This window comes from Callospermophilus lateralis, chromosome 1 (genome assembly GCF_048772815.1).
Source record: "Callospermophilus lateralis isolate mCalLat2 chromosome 1, mCalLat2.hap1, whole genome shotgun sequence".
NCBI lineage: Eukaryota > Metazoa > Chordata > Mammalia > Rodentia > Sciuridae > Callospermophilus > Callospermophilus lateralis.
The window spans coordinates 221561732-221588692 of record NC_135305.1 but is presented as its reverse complement, the minus strand read 5'-3'; the positions used below and the strand labels follow the sequence as shown (position 1 = coordinate 221588692).

The following is a 26961-nucleotide window of genomic DNA, read 5'->3' as shown; positions in this document are numbered from 1 at the left end:
CATCTGCTGGGGACAGACATGCCCTGGGGGCAGGCAGCTGACACACAAGCAGGCGGGCAAGTGGTCCAGGAAATGCTCTTTAATCGTGATCGCACCAGTCTCCATGATCAAGCTATAATTGAGGACCTGGGACCCAGGTCACCTGGCCAAGCCAACGGGTGGGTGGCTTTGCTGCCAGGCCCAGCGTCCTTCCCCAAGCGCACAGTTCAATCCAGGCTGGGCCTGCTGCCCGCAGCCATCACCGCTCCACAGCCAGGGCCTCGGCCTGCTGCCCAGGGCAGGAGAAGGCGATGTCGAAGACCTCCCGGTAGTGCTCCACAAAGTGCACCTCCAGGCCCTCGGTGATGAAGGCCGCCAGGTCGTGAAAGTCCTTCCTGTTCTCCGCGGGCAGGATGATGCACGTCACCCCAGCACGTTTGGCCTGGAAACAAGGATGCTGAGTGCCAGGTCCAGGACCCTGGGCCCCCCATATCCCTCGTTTCTGGGTCATCTGGGACACACCCATACCCCCCTGCTCCACACCAGCCCCACCTCATGATAGCTGGGGCAGGGGTGCCAATGGGAGACCCCACACCAAGAGGGACTGTCCACTGTCTAAAAAAGGGCTGAAGGAGCAGCTGGGACAGCCAGCTCAAGGAGGCCAGCCTGCCCAATAGGTGTGATGGGAGTGGTGGCCACGGCCTGTCCCATGGAGGGTCTGCGAACTCACTGCAATCGTCTTCTCCTTAATGCCACCAACGGGCAGGATCTTCCCTGTGAGGGAAACTTCGCCCGTCATGGCGAGGTTCTGCCGGACGGGCTGATCCATGGCCAAGGACAGTAGGGCCGTGACAATGGTGCAGCCAGCACTAGGGCCATCCTTGGGGGTGGCACCCTGGTGGGAGACATAGGTGGACAGGTGGCCACTGTTGAGGGCGGCAGGAGGGGTCTTGGGGTGGCAGAGGGGAATGCTCACCTCAGGCACGTGCAGGTGGATGTGGGAGGTGACCAGGTACCCATTGCTGGGGTCCTGCTGCATCAGGAAGGCCCTGGCGAAGGTGTAGGCAATGCGTGCGCTCTCCTTCATCACCTCCCCCAGCTGGCCCGTCACCTCCAGACTGCCGTCCTGGTCCTCCTTATTGCCCTTGAATGGTGGCCTCCTCAGGGACGTTTCAATAAACATGGTGGATCCTCCTGTAGGAGGGTGTGGAGCCTGTGACCACCAGTGGGTCCTGAAAACCTGCCTCTGCCGCCTACTGCTTCCAGGGAGGCAGATCGTGGCTGGCCCAGAGCCCACTAACTTAGTGGACGCAGCCTGAGCAAGCAGGGTTCTAGTCACTTGGAACCTCCTTTGCACAGCCCAGAACCTGCACCCACCCATGGCCAACCACCGGCCCTCTCTGCCCAGGGTCATGAAGACACCGACCCCCCAGTAACCAATGCTGCCCTCAGCTGGCACTCACAGGCTGCCCTGCTGCCAAGTATACCCACTTCCCAGCTCCCTGCCCTTAGGTCAGGGTGGGCTCAGACTGGGGGCTGCCCCCACCCTCCCAATGCTGGCTGCCACACCTTTTTTCTTGCTTAGCTCCAAATCCTTGGGCTTCATTCCACATGGTCCCTCAGGGGGAAGGTGTTCAGTAGACAACCAAAGGGATGGTGAGCTACAAACCCCTTGCAGCCCTGGGGTCCAGCTCACCCATGGCGGTCCAGGCCAGGCCCATGACCACACCTGGCGGTGTCACATCATACATGCGCTCCACTGTGAACACGGGCTTCCCCACAAAGTCCTGCAAGTTCTCAGGGGTCACCTCCACAGACTCGGCCTCACCGCTGACAATCTTGTAAGCTGACTTCCGCAGCACCTGGGTGGACAGCAGGGTGCAGGTGGGCGGCGCGGGGTGGAGGGGGCAGCGCGGGGCAGGAGCAGGGCCAGTGGGCAGAGTCGCCACTCACCTTCTCTACCTGCTTCTGCAGGTTGCGGACACCACTCTCCCGGCAGTACTGCTTGATGAGCAGGGTCAGCACATCTGAGGACAGCTTGGCCTTGCTCTCGTCCAGGCCACACAGGGTGCGGGCCTGAGGCACCAGGTACCTCTACAGGAGGAGTGCTGTCAGGGCCCAGAGTGGCCCAGGACCTCAGGCCCCACCTACCCACCTGGGGCCTGGCTGGCAGATGAGACCAGCAGGCAGTAAGCAAGCGGAGTTGCAGGTGCCTGGCCCTGCAGAGGTCACATGCCCCCGTCCTGCTCTTCTTATGCTACTGCATCAACACAGACCCTCTTGCTGTCCCAGTCACCCTGTGTGCCACTCCCTACAGGAAAGCCCCCAGGTCCCCTGGGCTCACCCTACCACTAGACTGAGTGTGTGAGGCTGCTGACTGCCCGCCTCCGCGAACAGGAAGGTGGGGTCACAGGTTCCAAGGTCACCCAGAGCCCAGCACGGCTCCCATCACATAGTGGCCCTAAGCTCTGGCAGTGTGGCCTTAGACATCTGAGACACAGGGCCAGAGCCACATTCATCCTACCCTGGGGTTGGTCCCTAGACTCCTGAGGGGTCCTGTGCTCCTGTCCTCCAGCCCCAGACACTGAAGGCTCAGCAGGGCAGGGTGAGGACACTGGGGGGGGGGGGGGGGGGGCGGAGAGGCCCTGCAGCCTTTCCAGAAAGCAGTCGGAGATCCTGCTCCAGGTGGAACCAGGCACCTCAGAGGCCACTGTGCCGCTGGGGACCACCCAATCTAGGCCATCAAAGCACCCAGGCCTGGGCCAGAACTCCCAGCGTGACACCAAGAGCAGGTGAGCACACTTCCTGCACCCAGTGCAGCGTCTCTGGCAGGCAGGCATCTCAGTGTGACCTTAAGAAGGGGACGCTAGAGTGGCTCCCGCCACCGAACAGCATGACCCCCCGAGGCAGGAGAGTGCTCCAAGGATACCTGTGCCTGATTTCCTCTCTTGCTTTCTGGCCTCATCTACCTACCGCTGTGCGGTCCACAGTGCCCCTACCCAGGGCCACATCCACCCTGCAGCTCCCGTGAGTGGACTTCTGCCAAGCGGGCCACTGCAGGCATCAGGCCCAGCAGCTGGCGGCACTGAGGAGTGTTTGCAGAGCTGAGACCCAAGCAAGGCAGCTCCTGCCTCTGGCCCTCACCTCCGCAATGGCCAGTTTCTCCTGGGCCACATAGCCAGACACGTTGATCATCTCCATGCGGTCCCTCAGCGGCTCGGGGATGGTCTCAGTGACGTTGGCCGTGCAGATGAACAGCACCTGGGAAAGTGGTCAGGTGCTGCCACTCCAGGGGGCCTGGCCAGCCCCGCCCCCTGGGAGCCCCAGGCAGTAGGACACACACCTTGGACAGGTCCACGGGCACGTCCAGGTAGTGGTCCAGGAAGTTGGCATTCTGCTCCGGGTCCAGCAGCTCCAGCAGCGCTGAAGAGGGGTCCCCCTGGTAACCCCGGCCTATCTTGTCCACCTGAAGTGGCAGAAGGCAGGTGGCACTGACACTTTGCCCCACTCCTGTGCCACTCAGGACAGCAAGGGGCCAGAGGGACACCTTCCCTCTATCAGAGCCAGTGTCACTGAGACGGTCCCAGTAGGGTGGATCCCCTACAGTGACAGCACTCCCTGGGCTGGGCACCCTGCACCCTGCGGCGTGTGTGCCGGGGAGTGAAGGGTGGGCCACAGCACGGCCGGGGCGGCTGGAGGGCAACGCCTGGCACACACCTCGTCTATCAGGACCAGGGGGTTCTCCGTCTTGGTCTTCTTCAAGCACTGGATGATCTTCCCGGGCATGGCCCCTACGTAGGTCCGCCTACAGCGGGGGGCACAGCTGGGTCAGGAGCCTAGGTCCCAGGGCCTCAGCACACCCTGCACTCAAGCAATAACAAAACTACGAGCCGCCGCCGGTAGCAAGAACACACAGTCACCCTGACATGCCTCGCACCCGAGCCGCAGGGTCTCCAGCCAGACACAAGTGGCCTGGACCACAGGGCTCCCTGGGTTCCCCCCGCAGCTCACAGCTCCAACCCAGATGCCGAAACTCGGCCTCATCCCCGGCATGGCAGACCAGCCCTGTCCAAGTCTTCCTAAGGGACAGCTGCAAGGCCAGCTCTCCAGGACCTGCACTACAGGCACACGAGGCGCGTCCCCAGGCCTGGCCACAGCCCGGTGCCTTCCCTCCAGGGGCTTCCTGATAAGCTAGCTACTTGCTCTGCCCAGGGACACGTGAGACAGGAGTCCTGCGCAAAGGCCCAGCAGGGCAGAGCCCAGGGAGGCAGAGGGGGATCATGGGGCACAGAGACCCCACCTGCTGGGAAGGGGAAAGCGGGCTGGGGCGCCGGGAAGGCCTCGTGGGATATGCAAGAAACACTCAGGGAGAGGCTCTGAGCAAAGGTGGAGAGGGAGCCAGTGGGTGTCTGGAGGAGCAGCTCTCCAGCTGAGGGCAAGGCTCACACAAAGGCCCTGAGGCAGGACCAGGCCTGGCATGTTGAGTGAGAACTGCTGGGGCAGGGGGAGGGGGCAGGGAAGGCAGGGAGGGGACCGGACGGGTACAGGCCTGTGATCTCCAGGAAGACTTGGGCTTTGATCCAGAGGGAGGTGGGAGCTGTGGAGAGCTGTGGGCCTGCTTCTATGATGATGTATTTTAGCCCAGCTATCAGTGCCCTGTCCTTGTCCTTGCCTTGGAACCCAGACTGACGTCGTCACAGAAAGCCTGCCCTTCTACCCTTAGCACCTCTTGTGTCCTCCCCTCCACCTCAGAGGACGCCCACTGGCTCCTCTGCTCCACCAAGGTCTCCTCACCCCCAGGGAGTGGCCTCTGCCTTGCAGGGCACGCCCAGGAAGGGCACACTCGGCCTCAGTACCCGCTCCCACAGCCTGCTGTGGCTCCTGTCCCCTGCTTTCCTAGAGCCCCTTTCCTAGAGCCTCCGCAGGGAGGCTGCCAGGCATGCCCATGAGCCTTGGCAGCCAGGCATGTCAGCACTGGGAAAAAAGATGTCACCTCTTCAACAGACTTGACTCTCTTCCTTGTTGTGGTGTTGGGGATGGGGCCCCAGGCCTCGCGCCCACCAAGCTCTGTAAACAGCGAGGCCAACCTGGAGCACTCGCTTGGCTCGCACCAAAGCTACAGCCGAGCTTCTCCAGAACCACCGCCTAGGGCCTGGGGTGGCAGGAGGCCCTCGGAGAAAGCAGCACCCTCACTGCGCACCCAAGGCCACAGCATGCAGTCACTGGACACAGTTCCAGCCCCAGTCCTGGGCCTGAATGCAGGAGAGAACAGGCAGATGCTGTCCCTGGCACCTGCAACTCTGCCCCAGCTCCCCGGGAGGCGCAGCTGGGCAGGGCGCAAGGCCACCCAGGAACTCTGCCTGGAGAACCAGGGCACCAGGGAGTGGGATGCCAGGACACCAGTTGCAACTGCGGGGCCTCTGATGAGCTGGCCAAGAGCCTTCCAAAGAGCCTGGGCGGGAGGGGGGCGGGGGAGAAGTAGGTGTGGGGCCAAAGCTGGACTTGTGGGACCCGCCCACTTCCAGACACACTCTGGCAGCCACCCAACAGGCAGCCAGGGGCAGAAGGGCGAGGTGAGTGCAGGGGAGGTGCACCAGGCCCACCTGTGCCCCTTGATCTCGGCCACGTCAGTCATACCCCCGACACTGAAGCGGAAGTACTCGCGGTTCAGGGCACGAGCGATGGAGCGGGCAATGCTGGTCTTGCCCACGCCGGGTGGGCCATAGAAGCAGAGGATCTTGCCCTGGGTGGAGCCGCGGAGCTGGCTGACGGCAATGAACTCCTGCAGGCAGAGGGGGGCTCAGCAGGGCTTGGCCTCTCCCCGGGAGCGGAGCGGGTGAGCAGCTCTCCCTCAGTCCCTGGGATTCAGGAGGGCGCTGGGCTTGTTCCAAGGGCTGGCTGGAGCTGCCATCAGCCCCAGGAAAGACAGCACATCCAACTGGATGACCAGGTGCCAAACTACAGGTGCCCAGTGGCTGCACCCATCCTTGTCAATGCCCCCACACACCCACCTCCCTCCGGCTCCTGCTCTCTCACCCCTCCTGTCCAGTTTCTGTTGCCCCCAGGCCCCCCGCCCCTCAACATCACTAGCCCCCACCAGCACCCTCAAACCCTTACCAGGTGGCCCTCATAGCACAGGGCCACGAGACCATGGCAATCCTCGCTCCCCAATGTGCCCTGGGCACCCCAACCAGGCACCCAGGATGTGGGCCAAAGGTGCTTGACAGGGGCAAGGGCCAGGAGTGCTGGCCCTTCTACGTGTCCTCTAGAGCCCACCACTGGACACACGAGCTCTGTGGTCACATGGCAGCAGGTTTGGGGTGGGGCCTGGCGAGGGCAGTACTGGCCCAGGAGAGGAAGAGTCCCAGCTGGCCGCCTCCCACCACAGCACAGAGGCCAGCATCCCGCTCAGGGCCCTCCCAGCCTCCAGGACTGAGCCAAGTCAAGTCCTGTCCCTTATAAGTCCCCGTTCCTGGAACTCAGCCTTGGCATCAGACCAGGAGAGCAGTGGGGCCCCCTGTGCCCGGCCTTACCAGGATGCGCTTCTTGACGTCCTCCATGCCGTAGTGGTCCTCCTGCAGCACCGCCTGGGCGCGGGCCAGGTCCAGGTTCTCCCTGCTGCACTTGCCCCAGGGGATGGACGTCAGCCAGTCGAGGTAGTTTCGGGTGACACTGCCATGACAGAGCCTGGTGAGTGGGGTCCCAGTGCCCTGGCCTCTGCCGCAGCAGCCGCACGGCTGTGCGGGTCCTTCATACCACATGCTGTGCCCACCATGGGCGATGTGGGCCCACAGGGCAGCGCCACCGGGCAGTCAATGCCTTGGAAAGCCATCGTGGTGGGGACTTAGGGGTCTCTCTGCTCCTGGGACAGGGGCCCTGCCTGCTCTACTTCTCAGCCAAACACCGGATGCGCAGAAGGGCCTAAGATCTAATGGGCATCACAGCCACGTTGACCTCTTGTGCCCTCGAGGCCAAGACTGAGGGAGATGCACAGAGGGGACAAGGCTTAGGACGGGGAGAAAACTGGACCCAAACTTTGAGTGGAGGAGAAGGCCAGGGTTACTGCAGGCTGGGTGGAGGTGGAGACCTCTTAACTTTGGGGAAGAACTGCCACCAAGGAATGAAAGGTATTGGGTAACTTAGGGACATGCTGACATGAAGTCCACCCTCTGGGGCACGGGTTGCCCAGATCAATGGCCCACTGGGCCCCACGCCCGGGGGATTCACATAAGGACACACCAAGCCCAGTGGGAGGACGTCACCAGGCAGTGCCACAGCCAGACTCGGGCTGAAGGAGCCTCAGGCAGCTGCAGGTGTCCAGGCTGAACAGCAGCCGGAGGCCTGCTGCAGCTGCCCTGTAAGACGGGACGCCAGGGCCTGGCGGACGGTGCCTCAGGAAGGGCCCAGCCAGGTCAGCAAACAGAGCCCCAGACCCCCGCACAGAGTCTGCCACGCCCACTGGCGCACATCCAGAAGGGAAGGGAGCTCCAGGCCTGGAGGGCTGGTCCCCAAGTTTCCAAAGCCCCTAGGAGGACATAGCACTTGCAGGGGGACAAATGGCTTCCAAAACATCCACCCCCCACCGACCTGTGAAACATGCCGCCTCCCAGGAGTCCTGCAGAAGGACCCCAGAGGTGGACACACTGGGTCATCTGAGACCCAGTGTCACCAGGGGTCCTTAGGAGTGAGGGAGCAGGAGGTCAGAGCCTAGAGGACACTGTACTGCTGGCTCTGCAGATGGAGACGGGCCCAGGAGCTCCTGGAAGGCTAGGGGACTCTAGGAGCAGGAAGAGGCAGGATGCAACTCTCCCAGGGCCTCAGGAGGGACCAGCCTGAGAGACCTCCACTGGACTCCCGCCCCAGAACTCAAGATGGTGTGCTAGATCTTCTTAAGGCATTGTCATCTTAAGGAACTGTCACAGCAGCAGTGGGACATTTAGATGCCACCCCAGAAGCAGGAGTTGGGTGCTAAAGCTCCAATGCCTTCCCAAGTGTTCCGGGCCAGGGGATCTGGCCCAGTAGCCAAGACACCCAGGACTGGGTGCCTGCCTGGGTCAGGCCGCCTCTGAAGAGCTGTCTCAGAGCCTTCTGTGATCTCAGAGCCTCAGGAGGCCGAGGCAGGACTGCCAGGTTCAAGGCCAGCAACAACTTAGGAAGACTGTCTCCAAAAAATAAAAAGGTCTGGGAGAGAACTCAGCTGTACAATGACCCTGGGCCCAATCCCCAGTACCACCGATGAGAGCTGTCCCAGGGCCTCAGCCCGGCCACCAAGCCCACTGACAAGTCCTTGAGGCCAGCCTCTCCCTTCCTGGAGCAGCCTGCTGGGAAGCTCGGTTCCTGGGCCACAGGCAGAGTGAGCTGTGCAGGGAGGGGCCAGACAGCACGGCTGTGCGTGGCAGGCGTGGGTACCACGTGGGCTCCTCCAGCCCAGTAGGCTTTCCCCACTTGCGACAGTATTCGAGGAAACAGGCCCGGCAAGGCCAGGGCCACAGGAAGACCTGGCCATTTCCTAGCTGCTCTCAGGGGACAGAAGCAGAGGTGGTCTTGGGGTGGTCTGGCTCTAAGCCAGGCACCCCCTGCCCTCAATCCTGTGGTCACCTCCTAGCCCAGGGCCCTGATCACCAGGCCCCAATCTGCTCATCTGTACCATCAGGGAGACGGTGGCAGTTCCAACCGGGACAAGGAAAGTGACACACCTGGAGCCTCTCCACACACACTCTCTGTGACAATCTACCCGCAGACACCACCTCCTGGCCCACCCACTGCTGGGAATTGAGGTCCGCGCGGAAGGCGGCGCTCACTTGAACTCCGACGAGTGGTTGTCCAGCAGGCCCAGCTTGCTCAGCTCCTCGTCCACCACGTCCATGACATGCTTGGGCACCACCAGCTCCTTCAGCCGCTCACGGAACTTCTCTTCGATGGCGTCCTTGTCCTCCTTCTCCAGGCCCAGCTCCTTCTTGATGATCTTCAGCTGCTCCTGCAGGAGGTACTTGCGGTGGGTCTGCTTGATCTTCTCCTCCACCTGCGAAGACACGGGGGGGGGGGGGGGGGGGGGGGGGGGGGGGGGGGGGGGGGGGCTCAGGGCGGCGGCAGGCAGTCCGCCCGCACTCAGGACTCAAGAGCCCGAGTGCCAGCCCCATGCCATCTCTCCTCTGTGCACGTGGTGCTGGGGTGGGACCCAGGCCTGGCATGTGGCAGGCGAATCCTACACTGAGCTGCACTTGTCAAGACCTGGGGTCTTGCTACTGCTGCCCAGGCTGCCTTTCCCCACGGGGGCACTGCCACGCCCAGCCCCTCCTATGCTTAACCCAGTGTCCCCCGGCGCAGCTCCTGATGAGCACTGGTGCCCCAGGAAGGCTGGCTGGCTGGCCTCCCAGCTTCTCAGACAGGGCAGAGGCCCGCACTGCAGCTCAGCCCACCGCCTACTGCCCTGCTTCCTGTGAGAGCTGCCCAATATTCTAGGCTTCCCAGATCTAGGCGGGAGTGAATTCTACCTAAAACTAAGTGGGAAAAGCGGGTCACACCAAAATACCACCGGGGCTCCAAGAGCGACGTCCAAGCCGGCCAAGGATAGGCTCCAGGGCCTCCGAGGACCCAGCACAGGTGCAGTCTGGCCCCTCCCAGCCTGGCTCCCACCTGCAGCCAGCATTGGGGGAGGGGCGTACAGAAACTCTCACCAGGACCTGGGACAGACCTGGGACAGACGTGGGACAGCTCTCATTCTCTTGGGCTTATGACTCTGGGACGGTTTCACAGCCCAGAACAATAAAAGGGCCGAGAGCTTATGGACCGTGAGTCAGAGTTGGCCAGGTGCAGTGGCGCCTGAGTTCCTAGCGACTTGGGAGGCTGAGGCAGGAAGATCAACTGAGCCCAGGAGTTTGAGACCAGCCTGGTGACTCCCTCTCATGACCCGGTCGCCCGTCTTCCCCGGGGCAGCCCAGTCGCTGGCTCACCTCCCGCCCGAGGCGCTGCTGGAGCTTGCTCAGCTCGAACTCCTTCTTCAGGAGAGAGAGGGCCTTGTACAGCCGCCTGGGGATCTGCCGAGAGAGGGAGGGCAACCTCATGGTCAGGAGTCGGCCTGCGCACGTGCAGGGTGGCGACAGCAATACCCCAGAGCTGCCAAGAGAGGGAGGAAGCTGCCCACGCCTCCCCGACACACAGCAGTCTTGAAAACGCCTTCCCGACAAGGCCCCGGGGTCTGCGGCCACATGCCCAAGACGCCCACAAGTGTGCACGTCCACAGAATGGCAAAGGCAGGTGACACCTGAGGACAGGACTGAAGGCAGGCTGACTCGCCAGTGGCCCACATAGACCCACAGAGCCTGCTGACCGCAGTCACCTCACAGTGCTGCCCGGCGCCCAGCACCGCACAGGGACAGCCAGGCAGGAGGTCACTCACGTTGGTCTCCTCCAGGACATCCTGCAGCTCGTGGGACTCAGCCCCAGTCAGCGCAGCACCCATGTCGCTCAGGTAGATGGGGTTGTCCACCACCCTCTGGCCTGCTTGCATCATCTGCAGCACTGACTCCCTGCAAGGGACGAGGGGGGACATTGCCACAGCAGCCAGGCCTTCACCCTCACTGCACTGTTATCCCCAAAGAGGCCTAGGGCCAGAGCCAAGAGGGCCTGCTGTGCCCCAGCCTAGACCTCCTGCGGCCCCCCGCAGCAGGTGGTGATCCGCCCCCACAAGACTCCGGCCCTCTCCTCCAGACGATTAGAGCACTGGCTCCAGGACACACCAGGAAGGGCAGGAAGGGGAAACACCCCAGGTCTCTGGGTGTAGGGTGTCCCCTGCACAGAGCAGTCCCTGTGTTCTGCAGGATGGCCCTCTTGCAACGCCCCTGCCACCCGCTGCATAAAGGGCCTCAGGCAGGCCCAGCGTGACCCCAGGGCACGCCAGCCACTCACGTGGGGGACAGACCTGTAGAGGGGGTTCAAAGCGATGATGTCACGGATGGTCTTCACAATCTCAGCGGTCAGGGCCTGGTGAGTGGGGAGACGGGCAGTTACATGGGCCTAGAAGCCAAGGCCAGCAGGGGGTGTGGCCCAGGAGCCCCGCCCACCCGCCACTCCATCAGCTCCCTGTCCACTGAGGCTAGATCTGGGCTTGGAAACCAAGGAGACCCACATCTTCAGTGAAAGAAGTTCACTTTCAAGGAGTGAAACCTAAAACCAAAGCCTGTCTCCTCAGACCCCCTGAGCCTGGTCCTCAGAATAGGCCACCTTGGGAGGAAAGGGTGGGGCCCATCTCAGCCTCCTCCTGCACCTGAAGCTCTGTGCTCCTCACCCTCACCCACACTACAGCCTATACGCCACCAGGGCTCTCAGCCCACCACATCCTGGAACCTCGCACCAGGCTCTCTCCAGAGACAGAGGCCCTCCGCTGTGGGCGCTATGGGCATGACAGAGGCCTGTTTTCCTTCTTGCCAACTCTGGAAGCCATGGGGAGGCCAGTGTCACTGCTGGAGCATGAACCACACCTCACTGTTCCCAAAACGCCACAGGCTCTGAGCAGGGCATAGCCCATGAGCACACAAGTGGCCTGCAGGGGCTGCCAGTCACGCTGTATGACGTCTAGCCTGGCCTCTAGTCACTAGTGTGGCCCTGAACTGAGTTCACCTCTGCAGGCTCACTGGAGGCCTCCTACCCATCACCACAGCACTGTGAGGCCCGCCCGCCCGGCCCTGCTGCAGATTCCCAGGGGACACCAATACCACGCTCTCCACTGCAGCAGAGCCACTGGCCAAGCTTTCTTTTTTTTGTTACCAAGGACTGAACTGGGCTCTAGCAGCCCAGGGGCGCTTAGCCACTGAGCCACATCCCCAGACCTTTTCTATATTTTAATTAGACACAGGGTCTCACTGAGTTGCTTAGGGCCTTGCTGAGTTGCTGAGGCTGATCCTGAACTTGTGATCCTCCTGCCTTAGCCTCCAGAGCTGCTGGGATTACACCACGGGCAGCTCTTTAAGTTTAAATGAGTGTAAGTAAGTTTTCACCTCCGTCCTCAGCCACACCAGGTCACTGAAAGCCCGTTTCCACCCAGCACGTGGCCTTGTGCATGGGACTATCTACCCAGGCCAGCACAAGTGCAGCACCCACAGCCAACAGCACCGGTTGATCCCGCACTGCTAGGAGGAGCCCCCGCATCCTCAGCAGAGCCCCAGGGGACACAACCACAAAGGGCCCAGACCATCCCTTGTGGCCCCATCTGGATCATGCTTTCCTTAGGGAGGCAGCCAGTGACATGAGGCACACCCCGAGAGTCACATACACCCCAGGCCTTTGATTAGCTTGCTAAATGGCCCTGCCCCCAGGGACATCAAAGGCTGGCTCTTGGCTCAAAGAAGGCGGCAGGACTGTCAAGGTCTGGGACCTAGGGGCCAAAGGCTGATTCTTTCCTATGGAGCAGCCAGGGGTCCCCTGCTTGGAGGGTGGAGCGGGGACAGAGGTACTCTGGTGGAAGCTGGAGACTCCTGCAGGGTGGACTCGAGCTGTCTGGACGCGGGTCAAAACCTGCCCCCCCATAAGAGGAAGGCCTGGCTCAGCCTTCACCCTCTGGCCCAGTTCCACCTGAGGCTGCTGGGAGGAGCTGTGCTGCTCACTCCAGGGCGGGACTCCTGCGGGCCTGGCCCAGGGGCAGGCAGCAAGTCCTGCCCAGGCCACGGGGCCACTAGAGGGAGACCTGCATGACCAGACTCACTTTGACTTCTTCAGTGACCTGGAAGTCCTCGTGGACTACGTTCTCAACCTCCACCATGAGCACCCCACTGGAAGAGTCCGAGGTGGGCTCCGGCGCCACCTCCAGCTGGGGCTTGGTGCCCAGGTCATCCTCCGCCTCCTTCTTGCCCCGCTTGGGCTTCCGCCGGGGCTTCTGCTTGTTTTCCACCTCCGGCTCCTCTGGCTCCACCTCCAGCTGCCTGTTGATATGAATCCTGGGAAGGGAATGAGGTGGAGGTGAGGCTGAGGCAGTGAGCCCAGCACCTCAGTCACAGAGGCAGAGTGGACACAAGCTCCTTGTGTTAGAGGCTGAGCTGCTTTCTCAGAGGCCCAGAGACGGCCCAGGACATTCCGAGGGAGTCAAGCCCCCGAGTCTTTGGGAGGAGATGCCAGCTAGCAGGGCACAGGCCCCTCCCCAAGGCCATGCACTGTGACCATGCCCCCACCCAGGGGTTTCTTCATTCCCTTCTGACTCAGTTTCAAGAACACCTCTGCAGCCACTCCCCAACACCCTCTTCCATATGAATGCAGTGTGACCTCAGAGCTTCCATCTGTCCTCCCTCCTGTGACCATTTTCTGCATGCAGTCTAGCACCCGAGAGACAGGCCCTCGGTATGAGATAAACGGAAATAAGCCTTTGGCCTCGAGGGTCTGTCCTCCGCCACACTGGGTAGTAGCAGTACCTTCCTCAGAGGGTGACCTGAGAGCCTCCTGGGATGCAGTCAGAGCCTGGCTGACACTGGGCCCCTGACAACTGGCCTCTGACGTGCCCAGGACAGGCACCAGGGTGCTGGGCAAACCTCAAGCCTCAGGGGCTGGCAGGCCTGCTTCTGTAGGGTTCCCTGCTGCCCCTCGGTGTCCCCAGGCAGCTGGTCCCACCCCCACACGGATTTATCCCTTGCATAAAAGAGTGCAGCCACGCACATCCTCCCGCCTCAAGTCATCGCCAGAGACTGAGAACACCCAGCAAAATAAAACCTGACAGCCTGCGGGGCGCAGGCGGTCTCCTCTGCTTTTATTCATTTCCACTGCATCTTATTCCTTCCCCTGGCCCAGGAATCCTTCCAGGGGCAGAGGCGGCAGCTCATCCCTACCCCAGGAGCAGAGGACAAGGGCCTGGAAGCCTGTGGCAGTGGGACACCTCCAGCATGTCTCTGAACCAATGCCTAGTCCTGCCGCTGACACAAGAAAAGCCTCTGTAAGAACAGGGAGGGCCCAGGGCTGGAGAGGCAGCTCAGCTGGCAGAGGGCCCGCCCCACACGCACAAGGCCCTGGGTCCAACCCCAGCACCACCAAAAAAGAGAGAGACACACACACACACACAGAGAATAAAGAGATCAGGGAGGACTCCAGACTCAACAGACTCCAAGAGGGGCCCAACGAGTGGCTTTTTAGAAACTCACTCGCTGAGACTTTTCCCGCAGGGACCTGGGTACAGGGCTCTGAGGAGACGCATGCTCCAGAAGGATGCTCCTGGAGCACACCAGCCTGTTTTTTTTTTTTTTTTTTAGGTACCTGGGATGGAACCCAGGGACACTCAACCACTGATGCCAGGCTAGCATCTTTTTTTATTTTTTAGTTGTACGCAATACCTTTATTTTGTTTTGATGTGGTGCCGAGGATCTAACCCAAGGTCTCGCACGTGCTGGGCAAGTGCTCTACCACTGAGCCACCACCCCAGCACCACCCCTCAGCATCTTCTGACCTCTTGATTGATCAGCCAAACTTGCAATCCTCCTGCCTCAGCCTCTCAAGTTGCTGGGATGACAGATGTTCTAGAGTGACTGGTAATGACCAAAAGGCTAAGGAGGTTATGAAGGTTTTACGTGCTACTCAGCATGATACAGGCAGGTGCTCCTACTGAAAACCCATTGCTGCAAACGTTAAGCAGGGGCTGGGTGTGCTCAGTGGTAAAGCACTTGCCTAGATGTGCGAGGCCCTTGCTCCACATTCAGCAGAACCACACACTCTCACTCACACAACCATGGACAGAGGCACTTTAAGCTGGGGGTCAGAGAAGTGGAAGAACTTGCCATCTGTGTGCACTTGCGGTAGGCACAGGCCTAGGCACCTGGAGGAAAGGCTCTCCCAACTGCCAGCATCTGAGACAGCTTGCTACTCTCTGTGGTGACAAACCTCAGCCTTTGTCCACTACTTTGCTCTTAGTGCTTATAATGAATCTGCATAAGGCTGATTGACAGGGTGGATCCATGCAGGGACGGGGCACTCCAGGGCTGCTCTTTGTACCTGCCTCATGTGCAAGGGTCCCACATGACAAAGCCCCTTGCTGGTCAGCTCACACACCTTCTGTGTCCTGTGACGATCATGCGCAGCTTATCTCCAAGGTCCTGCATCTCGTGGATCTGGGCAAACGTCCCCGTGTGGTAGATCTCCTCCAAGCTCTCGACCACATCGGCCTCATTGCTGAGGGACAGCAGAAAGGTGCATGAGCCGAGCTGCAGGGCGCACAGCGTCAGGGGTGTGTGGGATAGAAGGGCCCTGCCAGCGCCCTGCTGGCACTTTACACACAGTGGCCTGGGGCTAGGGCACGGCTCAGTGGCACAGCACTTGCCCAACACACGGGAGCACTGGATTGGAGCCGCAGCACCACATACTAAATAAAATAAAGACATTCTGTCCATCTACAGCTGGAAGAAAAAAAATTAAAAGCAAAAAGCAGAGTGGCGCCCTGGGCTCCCACAGGGTGACCTCCACAGGGCGGCTCCTCGCCAGCCTGGAGTTGAGGAAGGGCTCTCTTCCACTCTCCTGTAACTTGGAAGAGACCTCCGGCTGGCTCGGCACTCGAGCAGCCTCCCAGGTGCCTTTTAACACTACAGGTCCTTGAAGCTAGATCCCTCATCTTGACAGTTTGCAGATTCCCTGCTCAGTGCTAGGGTGGAGCCAGGCACGGCCAGCACTCTACACAGAGCCCGGGAGCTCAGTGCAGGAGCCACCAGCGGAGTCCTCAGCTGCGACTAGAGAGGCATTCTGCCCAGCCCTTAGCCGGGGCTCCTCTTAGGTCAAGGGGAAAGGTCCACGCTACTCTACACAGCAAACTGCAGGGAGCCAGGCGCCAAAGCCCCTTCAACAAAAGAATGAAGGAAAAATGCCACTTACTTGTCATCTCTCTTTAGAAAGACGCCGACATATGGCTGGGCAAGACGGACTTTCCTTCTCAACAGCTCAACCAACTTCTTATTTTTAACCTAGCATGACAACAACCCGAGTGAAATGCAGGGCAGGTCTTCTACTGACACTCGACAGTTTTACTCTCTAGGGACATGCTAACCTGATTCAGGACACTAATCAACGTGGTCCAGGAATCTGGACCTAAAGGACAGGGGTGGGGTTATCGGAAGGGGATGGGGCAGAACAGTATTACCTAGTATAGTGGTCCCTCCCGCGTTTCCAAAGTAAATTCAGGGGCTGGGACTCAGTGGTAGAGTGCTTGCCTAGCATGTGTGAGGCCCTGGGTTTAATTCTCAGCACCACATATAAATAAATAAAACAAAGGTCCACTGACAACTAAAAAATATTTTTTAAAAAAAGTATTAAAAAAAGTTCAAAGTAGACAAATAACCAGAACCAAGAAATTGCTTTAGCATCCCACTCAAAAAGCTGTTTCAGGGCTGGGGTTGTGGCTTAGTGGTAGAGCACTCGCCTAGCACATATGAGGCCCTGGGTTCAATCCTCAGCACTATATATAAAATAAAGGTATTATGTCAATTACAACTAAAAAATATTAAAAAAAAAAAAAAAAGCTGTTTCAGTGGCAAAATGTCTGAGTTTGAAAATCATAACCATTCTGCTTTTCTTAATGTCAGGACAACATATGTGGAGGTCAAACGTGGCCTCTGTACAGGCCACACTCTCACAGGAACTATCTCCTCATGTTCACACCCCAGACCACAGCACTCTTGGTGTCATCCCAGGGGCGGGCCAGGGCTCCATTGTCCTCCAGGAAGCATCTGGCTGGCAGGGTGCAGCCATCTGAGACTCAGCTGATTCCCTCCACTCATTCCTGGCCAAGTCTTAGTTAATGAACCTTAAACTTTAACAGGATCAGTTGCAGGACTGCTTAAACTGTTGGCGGGGCCCCATCCATGCAATTTCTGATCCAGGAGGCCTGGGGTGGGCCCCAGAAACAGCGTTTCAAACTGACTGCCAGGTGACACTGAAGCTGCTGGCCCAGGGACCACACCGAGGACTAACAGAGGCTCTTGTCTTGTGGTGGTAACACCTGACGCTGTATTTATTTATTTTATTTTATTTATTTATTTATTTATTTTGCAGTGCTGGGGATTGAACCCACTGGTCCTCTACCACTGAGCTACATTCCCAGTCCTTACTATTTTCCAGGGCAGGATCTCACTAAGTTGCTGACGCTGGCCTCAAACTTGCAATTCTTTTGCCTAAGCCTCTGAGTAGCTGGGATTTCAGGCAAGACTGCCAAATCCAGCTTAGACATACTTTTTCTGGGAAGAAAGTGTGTAGTATCCAGTAAGAGGATGCAAGACCCAAAAATTAAGAAAGGCTGCTCCACATTCAAAGGCCACCAATTAGGAGAGAAGCTATTAGAGCAAGTAGTATTAACTACAAAATCAAAAATTTAAAAAATAATAATAATAATAAAAATAAAATTTAAAAAAACTACAAAATCAAGCATAAACAGAGATTTGCTAATAGGTTCAGAAATGTTTATTGGGTCCCAAAGAAGCCACCCCAACTTCTCCCCTGCCATCAGCTGACTGCTACACCCTCCACACCTATCTCTCCATCCCCGTGGCAGAATCCTTGTTATTTCCAGGGTAACACCGACAGAAACACTGACGACCAGGTCTCCTAATGCAGTCCACAGTGACTTGCTTGGCCCTCCTGGCTAGCTCCAGATGGGCACAGGACTTTTCTTGAGGACTCATCTCTCTGCTGGGGTACTGGGGCAAAGGGCATCTGTCATTATGGGGTGGGAGGCAAGCCTGGTGAACAGTCCTGGCCCCAGAAGCCTGGGAAGATAAGGAGGACAGCTGGGGGTGGGGTCAAAGCTGGGCCGGAGGCCTTCAGGGAGAAGTTCTGAAATGTCACCAACATCTTCCATGTGCACCTGCCACAGCACTCGTAGGAGGAGTTGCCACATAACTTCTAACTTCCTCTGGGTAGCAAACTGCAGCATCAGCATCTCACTACTGAGGCAAACTAAGTGCCAGACACAGATCCAAATCCTTGGCACAGAACTTCATATAATCCCACAACAGCTCCAAGCAGTAAGATGCTACTCTGGTGTCCATTTCACAGACAAGAAAATCAAGGCCTTGAGGAGTAACTTGAAGAGTAGTGGGGCCGAATGACTCCTTGGGGTCTGGCTCTGGTGTGTGCCCCAGAAACCATTACTCAACATCAAGGAAGGGTCTTGAAAAGGAGCTCAGACACACAGAATTGGAGAGGGGCTTCGTCTGTCCCTCCCCACTCCTGGGCTGCTGCCTCTCTGCACTGCCCTTTCCCCTTCCAAGCGATCCTTGGGATTTATTTATTTATCCAGACTCTGGAATGTGAGCAGAGGCTGACTCACTGTGTGACCCTGCTTACAGGATTAACTGATAACCTTTCTCCTCCCTGGACTTCTCCCACTGATTTTAAAGGGGAGGGGGTGGTAGGTGGGGGAGAGGCATTTGGGTTCTTCTCACTCTAAAAGCTGAATGACAAGGGCCTCCTGCAGTCACTGCTTTCTCCCTCTTACATCACCCTGCTCCTTCCCGCCCCCCTCATGGCTCTTCCTCTGAAAGGACCTGGTTTACTGCCTCTTCCACCTCCACATCTGCTCCTCAGGCCAGATGTTCACCGCTGCCTTCCTCTGCCTGCCCCTGGCAGTCATCAAGAACACTGCTGAATGAATAACTCACGTCCTCCTTCCCCTCCCTCAAGCCTCTTTACCATTCCTCGCTCTATTATTCCTGGCGGTCACTGCTGCTTATTTCATCCTCACAGAAGGTCAACTCCAAAGGCAGGGAATCTAAAACTACCTGACAGAGCACAAGCAATCAAGAAATGGTTGTTTAACGAGGAAATGAATCCTGATCCCAAAGAGGTTCCTAAACTGTCACCGGAGGGAGTTACAGAAGAGTAAGCGGGCTGCAATACTGCCTCTGGTCCGCCCGGCCTTCCACCATTAGGGCTCGAAGGGAGTCCTAAGCTCACGGAGCCCAACTCCTCTAACAAACCCAAGGAACTCAAAAGGGCGAGGCATTTGCTCAGGAGCACCCCACCAGTGCCGCGCGGACGAGACTCCAACTGCAAACTCTGAGAAACTTCGGAGAAAGTTCTGCGGCCTGAGGGCGCTACGCGATCCCTCGGTCCAACCTGTCACTTGCAGAGGTGGGGAAACCAAGGCCGAGGCGGGGGCTCCCATTACCTCGATGATCTTGATAAAGCGCGGGAACACGGGGTTGCGGGTGATGGCGATGAGCGGCAGGTGCGGGAACACGTCCGGGATCGTCATGGGCGTGAGCGCCGTTATGACCGGGCCTTCCCCGGCGCCCGCACCGCCCCCTGCGCCTTCCTCCCCGCCCCCGTCGGCGGCATCCTCGCCGCCCGAGAATGCCCCGCTGCCGCGGCTGTTCGCTTCCCAAAGCCCTCGCCACTGGCCGGCGGCTGCCGGGCCTCGGCCCCAAAGCGCCCAAGGAGGCGAAGCGTCGCAGGCCCTCCGGCCTCTGGGCAGCCACGCGCCGGCCGCGGTCGGGCCCCTCCCCCCGGCGGCGGCCAGCAGCGGCCGGCGTAGAGCCCAGCACCGCGCCGCGCGCCACAGCCGCACGTAGCCTGTGCTCGCCGCCATGGCCCGGCCATACTGGGGGCGCGCGGGAGTCACGTCATTTCCGCTCTCCGGGCCGGGGCGCACGTGACGCCTGGCGCGTGCCGCGGCCCCGAGGAGGGCGTGGCGCTAGAAGCCACGCCCATGGGAGGGGCTTGTGGTGGGCGGGGCAACTCCCTCGGCCTCCCACCTCACGCGCTGCAGAGCTATCGGGTCACCGGGAAAGCTGTAGAAAGAACTGATGCTGCAAGCCTTTGAGAACTTATGGCTCCCTGTGCACGCGCTTAGGGGAGTGGGTGACATACGCATGGCCAAGCTCTGGGCCGTGAAGTTGCATTCGAGCTTCCCAGGAGAAAGGACGCGCATGCCCACACTAACGGGCCCTGCGGGCCCAGGATCCAGTCGCGCATGCTCAGAATCCAGGCCGCGCAGGGTGCTGCCATGTGCGCATGCCCAGGCACGGGAGCGCCCAGGCTCTACGCACGCCCTGCCTGTGGTGCTAGTGCCCGAGGCGGTTATAGGGCGGTGGTAGCAGTGTCCAGCGAGATGCTGGTGTTGATGCTGGTGGTGGCGGCGACCGCGCGGCTCTGGGCGCCCGTGGGAGCTAGTCAGCTGTGCCGGTGGGGCTGCCCTCCGGGGGCTGGGGTGCTGCTAGCGGTGGGGAGGGCGCCGTCCATCTACGTCCTTGAGGCCGCTGACTCTGTAGGAGTCAGGCTTGGTACTGCCCTTTCTCCCACCTTCCCAGGCCATCTCCGCGTCCGCCAGTTTTACCCCGGGACTCCTCGGCCGCCTCCACCCTAGGCTTTGTCCTCCTGTCCGTTGACCAACCCCTGAGCGGCTCTTTCTGGGCATTCCCCTGCCTTGGTTCTCCGCCGAAACCCGGGACAACGCACGTCCCTCGCGCAGCCTGCAGTCCCCTTGCACAGTCGGCCGGATGAGTTTCCTCCTGGAGCTGCCCTGTGCCTCCTTCCACGTTTAGCTGGACCACGTCCCTGGCCTCCGCTCACTGGGGGCGGGTAGTAGTACGTCCTCTCCCAGACTTCACAACCACCCGAGAGGTTCCTGGGGTTCCCAGAGCTCCTGGCCTGACCCCTGGGTCACAGGACTGCAGCCAAGACGTCCGCGTCCTCGGTCCAGGCTTAGGGCTTTGTTCCCTCTGCCTGGCATTTTTGGCTTCCAGATTTTTCCATGACCAGTTCTTCATTCCCCCTTTTAAGCCCTTCTCCACTGTTACTTTCTGTCCCCCGATTCTTGTATTTCCTGTCACTAATTGCTGTTTTTTAATTTTTTGACCAATTCGCACTGTGAGCCTGTGGGCTCTGGCCTGCCCATTTCATTCACTCCTTACCCAGTACACTTCTAGACTCCAGTAGACGGGTGGATAGTGTGCAAGGGCCACGGGCCACGCAGATGCCAAAGCTCAGTTGGCACCCTGGCGCACAGGCGTGAGCTGTCACTCAGCAGGGACCTGCCTTCTGTGAGATAGTCAGCGTGTGCCTAAGGCACAGGGACCCTTTGGGTCTTTATGACAAGCTTCACAAATTAGTGATTCCTTCACCTCATTTAATAGATGTGAAAACAGACCCAGGAAAACTTAAAACCCACTTGCTGAAAGACATATAGCTAAGTGGGGAGTAAGGTTTTTCTGTAAGGCTTCCTAGGAGGACTTATCTCAAGGTGTATAAGGATCAGTTACGTCTACTTCTCCCATTTCCCTGGGAATGCTGCTGGTCCCCGGCCAAGCAGCACAGCACCTAGGAATTGGTTAAAATTGGGTAGAAACACAATTCCCCAAACTTACTGGGTCAAAGGTTCCCAGTCATGCGGGCGGGCGCTCACTCAAGGTTCAAGACTGAATCTCTGCTACAAACCATGCCGCCATTCCCACCATCGCGTAAGGAAAGAAGCAGGAAAGCTAACGGCTTGGAGCAGGAGTTTTATCTTCCTCATCTGGGCTCTGTGAATGAGCTTTTGGGAACTGACAGGCTCCATCTCTGTGTAGGCCTGTACATAAATCTGCTTCATAGAGCGGAGGGCCCACACTTTCAGAGTTTTCTAGGGTCACCCACAACCCTCAAAAAAATCAAGGGCAGTAACTAACATAGTCTGAATATTCACTGCAAATGTATCTGTTACCTCCAGGATTCGCACGGTGAGGACAGGAAAAGTGTTTAACGTCATTCAGCAAGTCCAAGGGGTACGTGGCTCCACTCTAGTTTGCCTTGAGTTTTTATCTAATGGCTGGAGGGGAAGGAACTTTTCCTCATATCTCCTGAGGGGCAGCAGTACATCCGGTCTCTAAGGAGATTGCTTTATTTCATCCTTAATTAATTTTCCTTAGCAGTAGGGAATAATCACTCCCATTTCCCTAAAATCTAGTTGAGAGCTTTGATCAAGGAACCTACCAAGGGTAGGAGTGGGGTTAGGACTCAGGTCACCTGACCCTCCACCCACAGCTAGGTCTGCTATCACATCTGATAGATTTTGAAATGCAGTCACGCGGAGGTACTCTGCGTGGCACAGCATGGCGGGTAGCACCACATTACCCAACACGTGCTTAAGATGCCTAAAAAGCAAATTCCCCTCCAAGGAAGCTTCCTGTTGATGCTGTGCAATTTCAAAGGTAGTCTTTCTAAATCTTCAAGTCTCTGGATTCTCACATTCTGGCATAAGATTCTCCATCCTTAGGCCTCTCTTCCAAGTAATCATCTGGGGGTTCTGTTTGTTTTTTAAAAATATATTTATTTAGTTGTAGATGAACACACTATTCTTAGTGGTGCTGAGGATCGAACCCAGTGCCTCACACATGTGAGACAAGCACTTTACCACTGAGCTACAGCCTCAGCCCCTGGAGAATGGCTCTTGCCATGGTGCCCAGCCTGGCCTTGAACTCCTAGGTTCAAATGATCCTCCCGCCCCATCCCTCCCAAAGTAGCTGGGACAACAGGCGTGGGCCACGGTACCCAGCTACTATCTGTCAGTAGACATCTACAGGAATGAGGTGTGATCGAATCACACCTTTTATTTCATTGTGATTATAGATTGACATCAAACTGCAAAAATAGTCCAGAGAGACTCTAGGGACCCCTCCCCAGCTTTCCTCAGTGGTAACACCTGACATGGCCGCACTCTAAAATCAAAAGAGGAAAACGAAGCTGGGCATGGTGGCATACACCTGTCGTCGCAGGTAACTTGGAAGGCTGAGGCAGGAGAACACTTCAGCCCAAGAGTTCAAGGCCAGCTTGGGGGACATAATGAGATGCCATTAAAAAAAAGAAAAGAAAAAAAAACAGGAAATGACATTGACACAAGCCACCTACCTAATGATATTTCACCCTTTCCATTTGTAATGTTGACATTGGGTTGTTCTTGTTTTACCTGGTTATCAGCATTGATCTCATTAAGACTGTGTGATTCCCTCTAGGATGTGCTGTATTTTCAGTCTGGGACCAGGTTGATTAAACATGCTTGTGATAAACACATAGCACTGTATCTAGGGTAAGTGGCCATCTTATTCACTGTCTCCTTCCTTTACATTGAAACTTACTCATCCCACAAACACGAACAGAGGTGGTTTTGCCCTCATTGCTCCTAGCTGGCTGCGGGGAGTCCACGCTTAGGGCTAGGCTTGGAGAAAGGGGAGCAGAGAGCAGCAAGTAACTAAAACAGTCACAGCAGAGCGTCCACGTCCTGCATCTGTGGATTCCACTGACCACAGACTGAAAAGATTTTCTTAAAAAATTGCATCCCTGTTGGGGCGTAGTGGCACACACCTAGAATTCCAGCTGCTACGGAGGCTGAGGCAGGAAGATCCAAAGTTTCAGGCCAGCCTCAGCAACTTAGTGAGACCCTGTCTCTAAATGAAATATAAAAAAGGCTGGGGATGTGGCTCAGTGGTTAAGCGCCATTGGGTTCAGTCCCCAGTAGCAAAACCGAAAACCAAAAACAAAACAACAAAACCAAATACCGGAGCTAGAAAGAGGTGCTCCTGCAAAACCAGTAACGGATGTTACCTGGATGGTTCCTGGCTAAACAGGAATTTCCCTTGAAACAGAACATTTTTAGAGTAACTTCATGGTCTTTTTAAATTTTCTTGTGTGAAATCGTCGTAATTTAACTCTTTTATGGTTTATTTCAGAAAACACGTTTTTCTCACGAGAGACAACTTTGAGAGTAGTCTCCTTCCACTCACCATCCCTACATCCATGACGGTAGTTACTTTACCAGATGGTTTGAAGGATCTTTGAGATATGTAATGTTCAGGGGAAGAAAGAGTTCAGAAGCATCAGAGTGGCCTGCTTTCGTTAGTTTCAGGTTTCTTTGACAATGTGCCCTTTGAGGCCAAGAGCAATTTCTAAGCTAAAACCGGGTTGGTCCTGTTCTCTTCCTACTACCAAAGTGGGCTTTTTCTTTGAGAGAAAGGAAACAAAATGGTGGCCCAGGGCTCTTCCTTCCACTGTGTGCCCCTGAGATTGGATGGTATCCTCATTTCCTGAGGTCATTTCAAGTCCTCCCTAAATTTTCCTCAGCCAAAGCAGAACCACCCTCACAGTCACTGTCCCAGGAAGTTCTGCCACTGGTCCCTGTGCAGCCCTCGTCGCTCACGCTGCTGGCCTGTCCCGCAGACATCTAGCTGTGTCCTGGAGACAGAGACGAGGACGGACAGGGGTCGGGGGACAGTTTAGCGGATCTGCGTCCCGCACAGCGCAGTGAGCACATCCTTCTTTCTAGGTGGGCGTGCCAGAAGTGACATCAGCACATTTTGCCAACGCGTTACTGCTGTTGGTAGTGAATGGAAAAGTCTATACTTATGCCTACAAGGAGGATGTCTGGCAGATAGCGGCAGGTACGTGGGTTTTATGTTTTTGAACTTTGTTGGAGTTTAGCCAACATCGGAGAAGAGAGGATCAATTTCAGAAACATACATGGCCCTCCTACTTGGGAGTCAGTCCCTGGATGTCACCTTATCTCCCCCCGACCCCCAGGTGCTGGGAATTGAACCCAAGAGTGCGCTCCCAAAATAAAACGGTCTGGGGAACCGCACTTGAGTCGGGGTCTTGCTGAGTTGCTGAGGCTGGTTTGGAACTTGAAGTCCTCTTGCCGTGGCCTCCAGGTGGTGGGAGGCCAGGTGTGCATCCCCAGATGTGGCTCAGTGGAGGAGCACTTGCCTGGGTGTGGGAGGCCCTGGGTTCCAGCCCCAGTACTGGAAAAAGGAAAAGAAGGAAGGGAGGGGGTGGGGGAAGGACCCAAGGGAAAATTGGCCAAAGCCCTGTCCCAGAGGGTGGGAAACCAAAAACCAAGAAACCCAGTTTCTGCCCCAGCCACAAAAACCTGCTGGGCCTGATTGAATCAGAAGACACCCCCAGGACTCGGCAACGGAGTGGGTTTGGGGAAAGGACCCAGGAGGACCCAGGAGGGCCAAGAGTGACTCCCCGATGTCTCGTGGGGATGCTCAGTCCCACACACTACTCGTTAGGGGCCCGGTGAGCGTCCTGAAGAGGAGAGCAGGGAACCCCAGTGCAGGCGGCAAGGAGGTGGCCGGGGAGCCTTCAGGGCAGCTCCCCGCCGGGTTCCCACATTCTGTCCTGTCTCCATGATCACGTCGTCGACTCCGGGACCTGACGCAGGTGCGGTCCTGCCCTCTGTGTCCTCCTACTCCGGCGTCTTCACTGACCTAAAGCCCTTGAGGTCATCCACGTGGGTGCCGTGCCCCCGGTGGGCAGACACTGGGGTCCTTTCCACCTCTGGCACCGCCTGCTGCTGGGAACACAGGTGCCAGCGCCTCCCCAGTCCCTGCTGCCAGTGATTCTGGGTGTGTCCCCAGGGGCGGAACGGCATCCTCCCGTGACTGTTGGTTTCTGGGAACTGCACCATCGCCCCTTCCCCACGTCCTCGGCACACCTGGGCCTCTGCTGTGTTGATCAGCCGTCCCCGTGGGGTGCGGGCCACCTCCTCGTGGCTTTGATCTGCGTTTCCCCAATGGTCAGGGACTGTGTGGCTCTGGAGGAGAAGCTTCTGCTTTTAAATAGAATGAAAGGAAACCTTGCGAAGAGAAGGGAGCCCCACCTGGGACTCTGCAGCCCTGAAAGTCCCCCCCAAGCCAGCAGGTCTCACTGGAATCCTGCGATGTTCAGAGACACTCTCCATTTCCAAAGCCGGGGGAAGAGGCTACGGCACTGAGGGTAGACGAGGACCTGTGGAACCTCCTGTGGTGCCTAGAGAGGGCCTGCAGCTGAGGGTGACCGCCCCACGTCCCTAGTGTCGAAGTCGACACACTGCACTCTAGAATGTTCTCTGTGTATACAGTGGTACGTAAGGATCACCTGTTCTTTTCAGGCATTCAGCATCCCGTTTCACACATCTCTGGTGACAACTGTTGTTTTGTTGGAAACACCTTTTGCACGGTAAGCACGGTTTATGGTTTTCCCTTCTTCACTCTGTCCCCAACACAAGTCATCATGAATGGGCCCCATGCTGGGCTCGGGGGATGTCACCTCCGTGGAGCTGGGAAGAGGGCCTGAGAGCTGGCAGGGGCCCTGGAGAGACTTCAGATCAAAGAGCTCCCCGCTGTGGGCCTGTCTATCTTGTTTTAACATTTTGGAATAATTGTAGACACTGTAGGGATTTGCAAAAAGAACAGAGCCCCAGGTGTCCTTCCGCCAGTTCCCCAGTGGTCACATCTCACACAGGCGTGAAACGGTAGCAAACAGGACATGGATACGGGAGCCACGCACATTCCCAGTTCTAGGTCATTTTACCCCGTGGCTTCCGCTGCCACGGAGACAGCCTTGTTCTCTCTGCAAGGCACATGTCTCGAGACCAGGGCACCAGGCACTGAGGACAGCCCGAGGCCACGCGTGTGTGTGTGTGTGTGTGTGTGTGTGTGCGCGCGCGTGCGTGCGTGTCTGTGTGAACTATCTTTCATATACCTGGAGACCCTTGGTAAAGCCCAACTTGTGATTTAGAGATCAGCAACGATAAGGAATGACAGAACAGAGATGGTGACCTCCTGTGACCAGAGTCCTGCAGGGTGCGCAGCTCTCCTTCCCAACAGGGCCGCTGTGTTTTTCCTTTTCCCTTAAAGGAGGCACTTTGGACCCCTCTGTGGTGGGTCCAGTGGCCCACATGGCCACTCCCATGCTTGGGGCCTTGTTCCAAGAGGTCGGGGCTGTGCTCTGGGAAGCTGTGGCATTCAGTGGATGGTCAAGGGGCAGGTGGCACACACAACCCCGAGGCACCCGGGTAGGGTGGGGGCTCCGAACCAGGAAGCAGATTGGCGTCCAGCAGGTGGGAGAAGGTGCAAGGCCAGTTAGGGGAGCACACGTGCTTTGTTCAGAGGTGGCCACAGCCATCGGCCAGCCCCAGCTTCGCTTCCGCCCCGGCCAGTTCCGCTCAGCGCCCCGCAGTCTTTCCTTTAGGCCCTTTTTCCATGGAGCCAAACAGAGGGGGCCACCGCCACCAGG

The 26961-nt window shown here is 57.8% G+C and overlaps 2 protein-coding genes across 2 annotated transcripts in view; one reads left to right on the top strand and one right to left on the bottom strand.

The window, feature by feature from the left end:
* Positions 1-64: 64 nt before the first annotated feature.
* On the bottom strand, positions 65-19553 carry Lonp1 (lon peptidase 1, mitochondrial). Its single transcript, XM_076850968.2, has 18 exons — positions 19103-19553; positions 15814-15902; positions 15001-15120; positions 12680-12911; positions 10901-10962; positions 10379-10508; positions 9933-10016; positions 8781-9001; positions 6513-6651; positions 5583-5761; positions 3697-3784; positions 3323-3445; positions 3124-3240; positions 1933-2073; positions 1676-1841; positions 956-1173; positions 710-874; positions 65-421 (listed from the first exon to the last, which is right to left on the bottom strand). Exons 1-18 carry the CDS (start codon positions 19520-19522, stop codon positions 239-241), a joined length of 2877 nt encoding a protein of 958 aa, XP_076707083.1. The 5' UTR covers positions 19523-19553; the 3' UTR covers positions 65-238.
* A 491-nt stretch (positions 19554-20044) lies between these two features.
* The window catches only part of Catsperd (catsper channel auxiliary subunit delta), a 42599-nt gene continuing 35682 nt past the window's right edge, over positions 20045-26961 (top strand). The window contains exons 1-6 of the mRNA XM_076859171.2: positions 20045-20118; positions 21641-21695; positions 22923-22996; positions 23637-23709; positions 24230-24344; positions 25835-25902. Coding sequence (XP_076715286.2) covers positions 20045-20118; positions 21641-21695; positions 22923-22996; positions 23637-23709; positions 24230-24344; positions 25835-25902 — 459 coding nt within the window. The remainder of the gene's footprint in view (positions 20119-21640; positions 21696-22922; positions 22997-23636; positions 23710-24229; positions 24345-25834; positions 25903-26961) is intronic.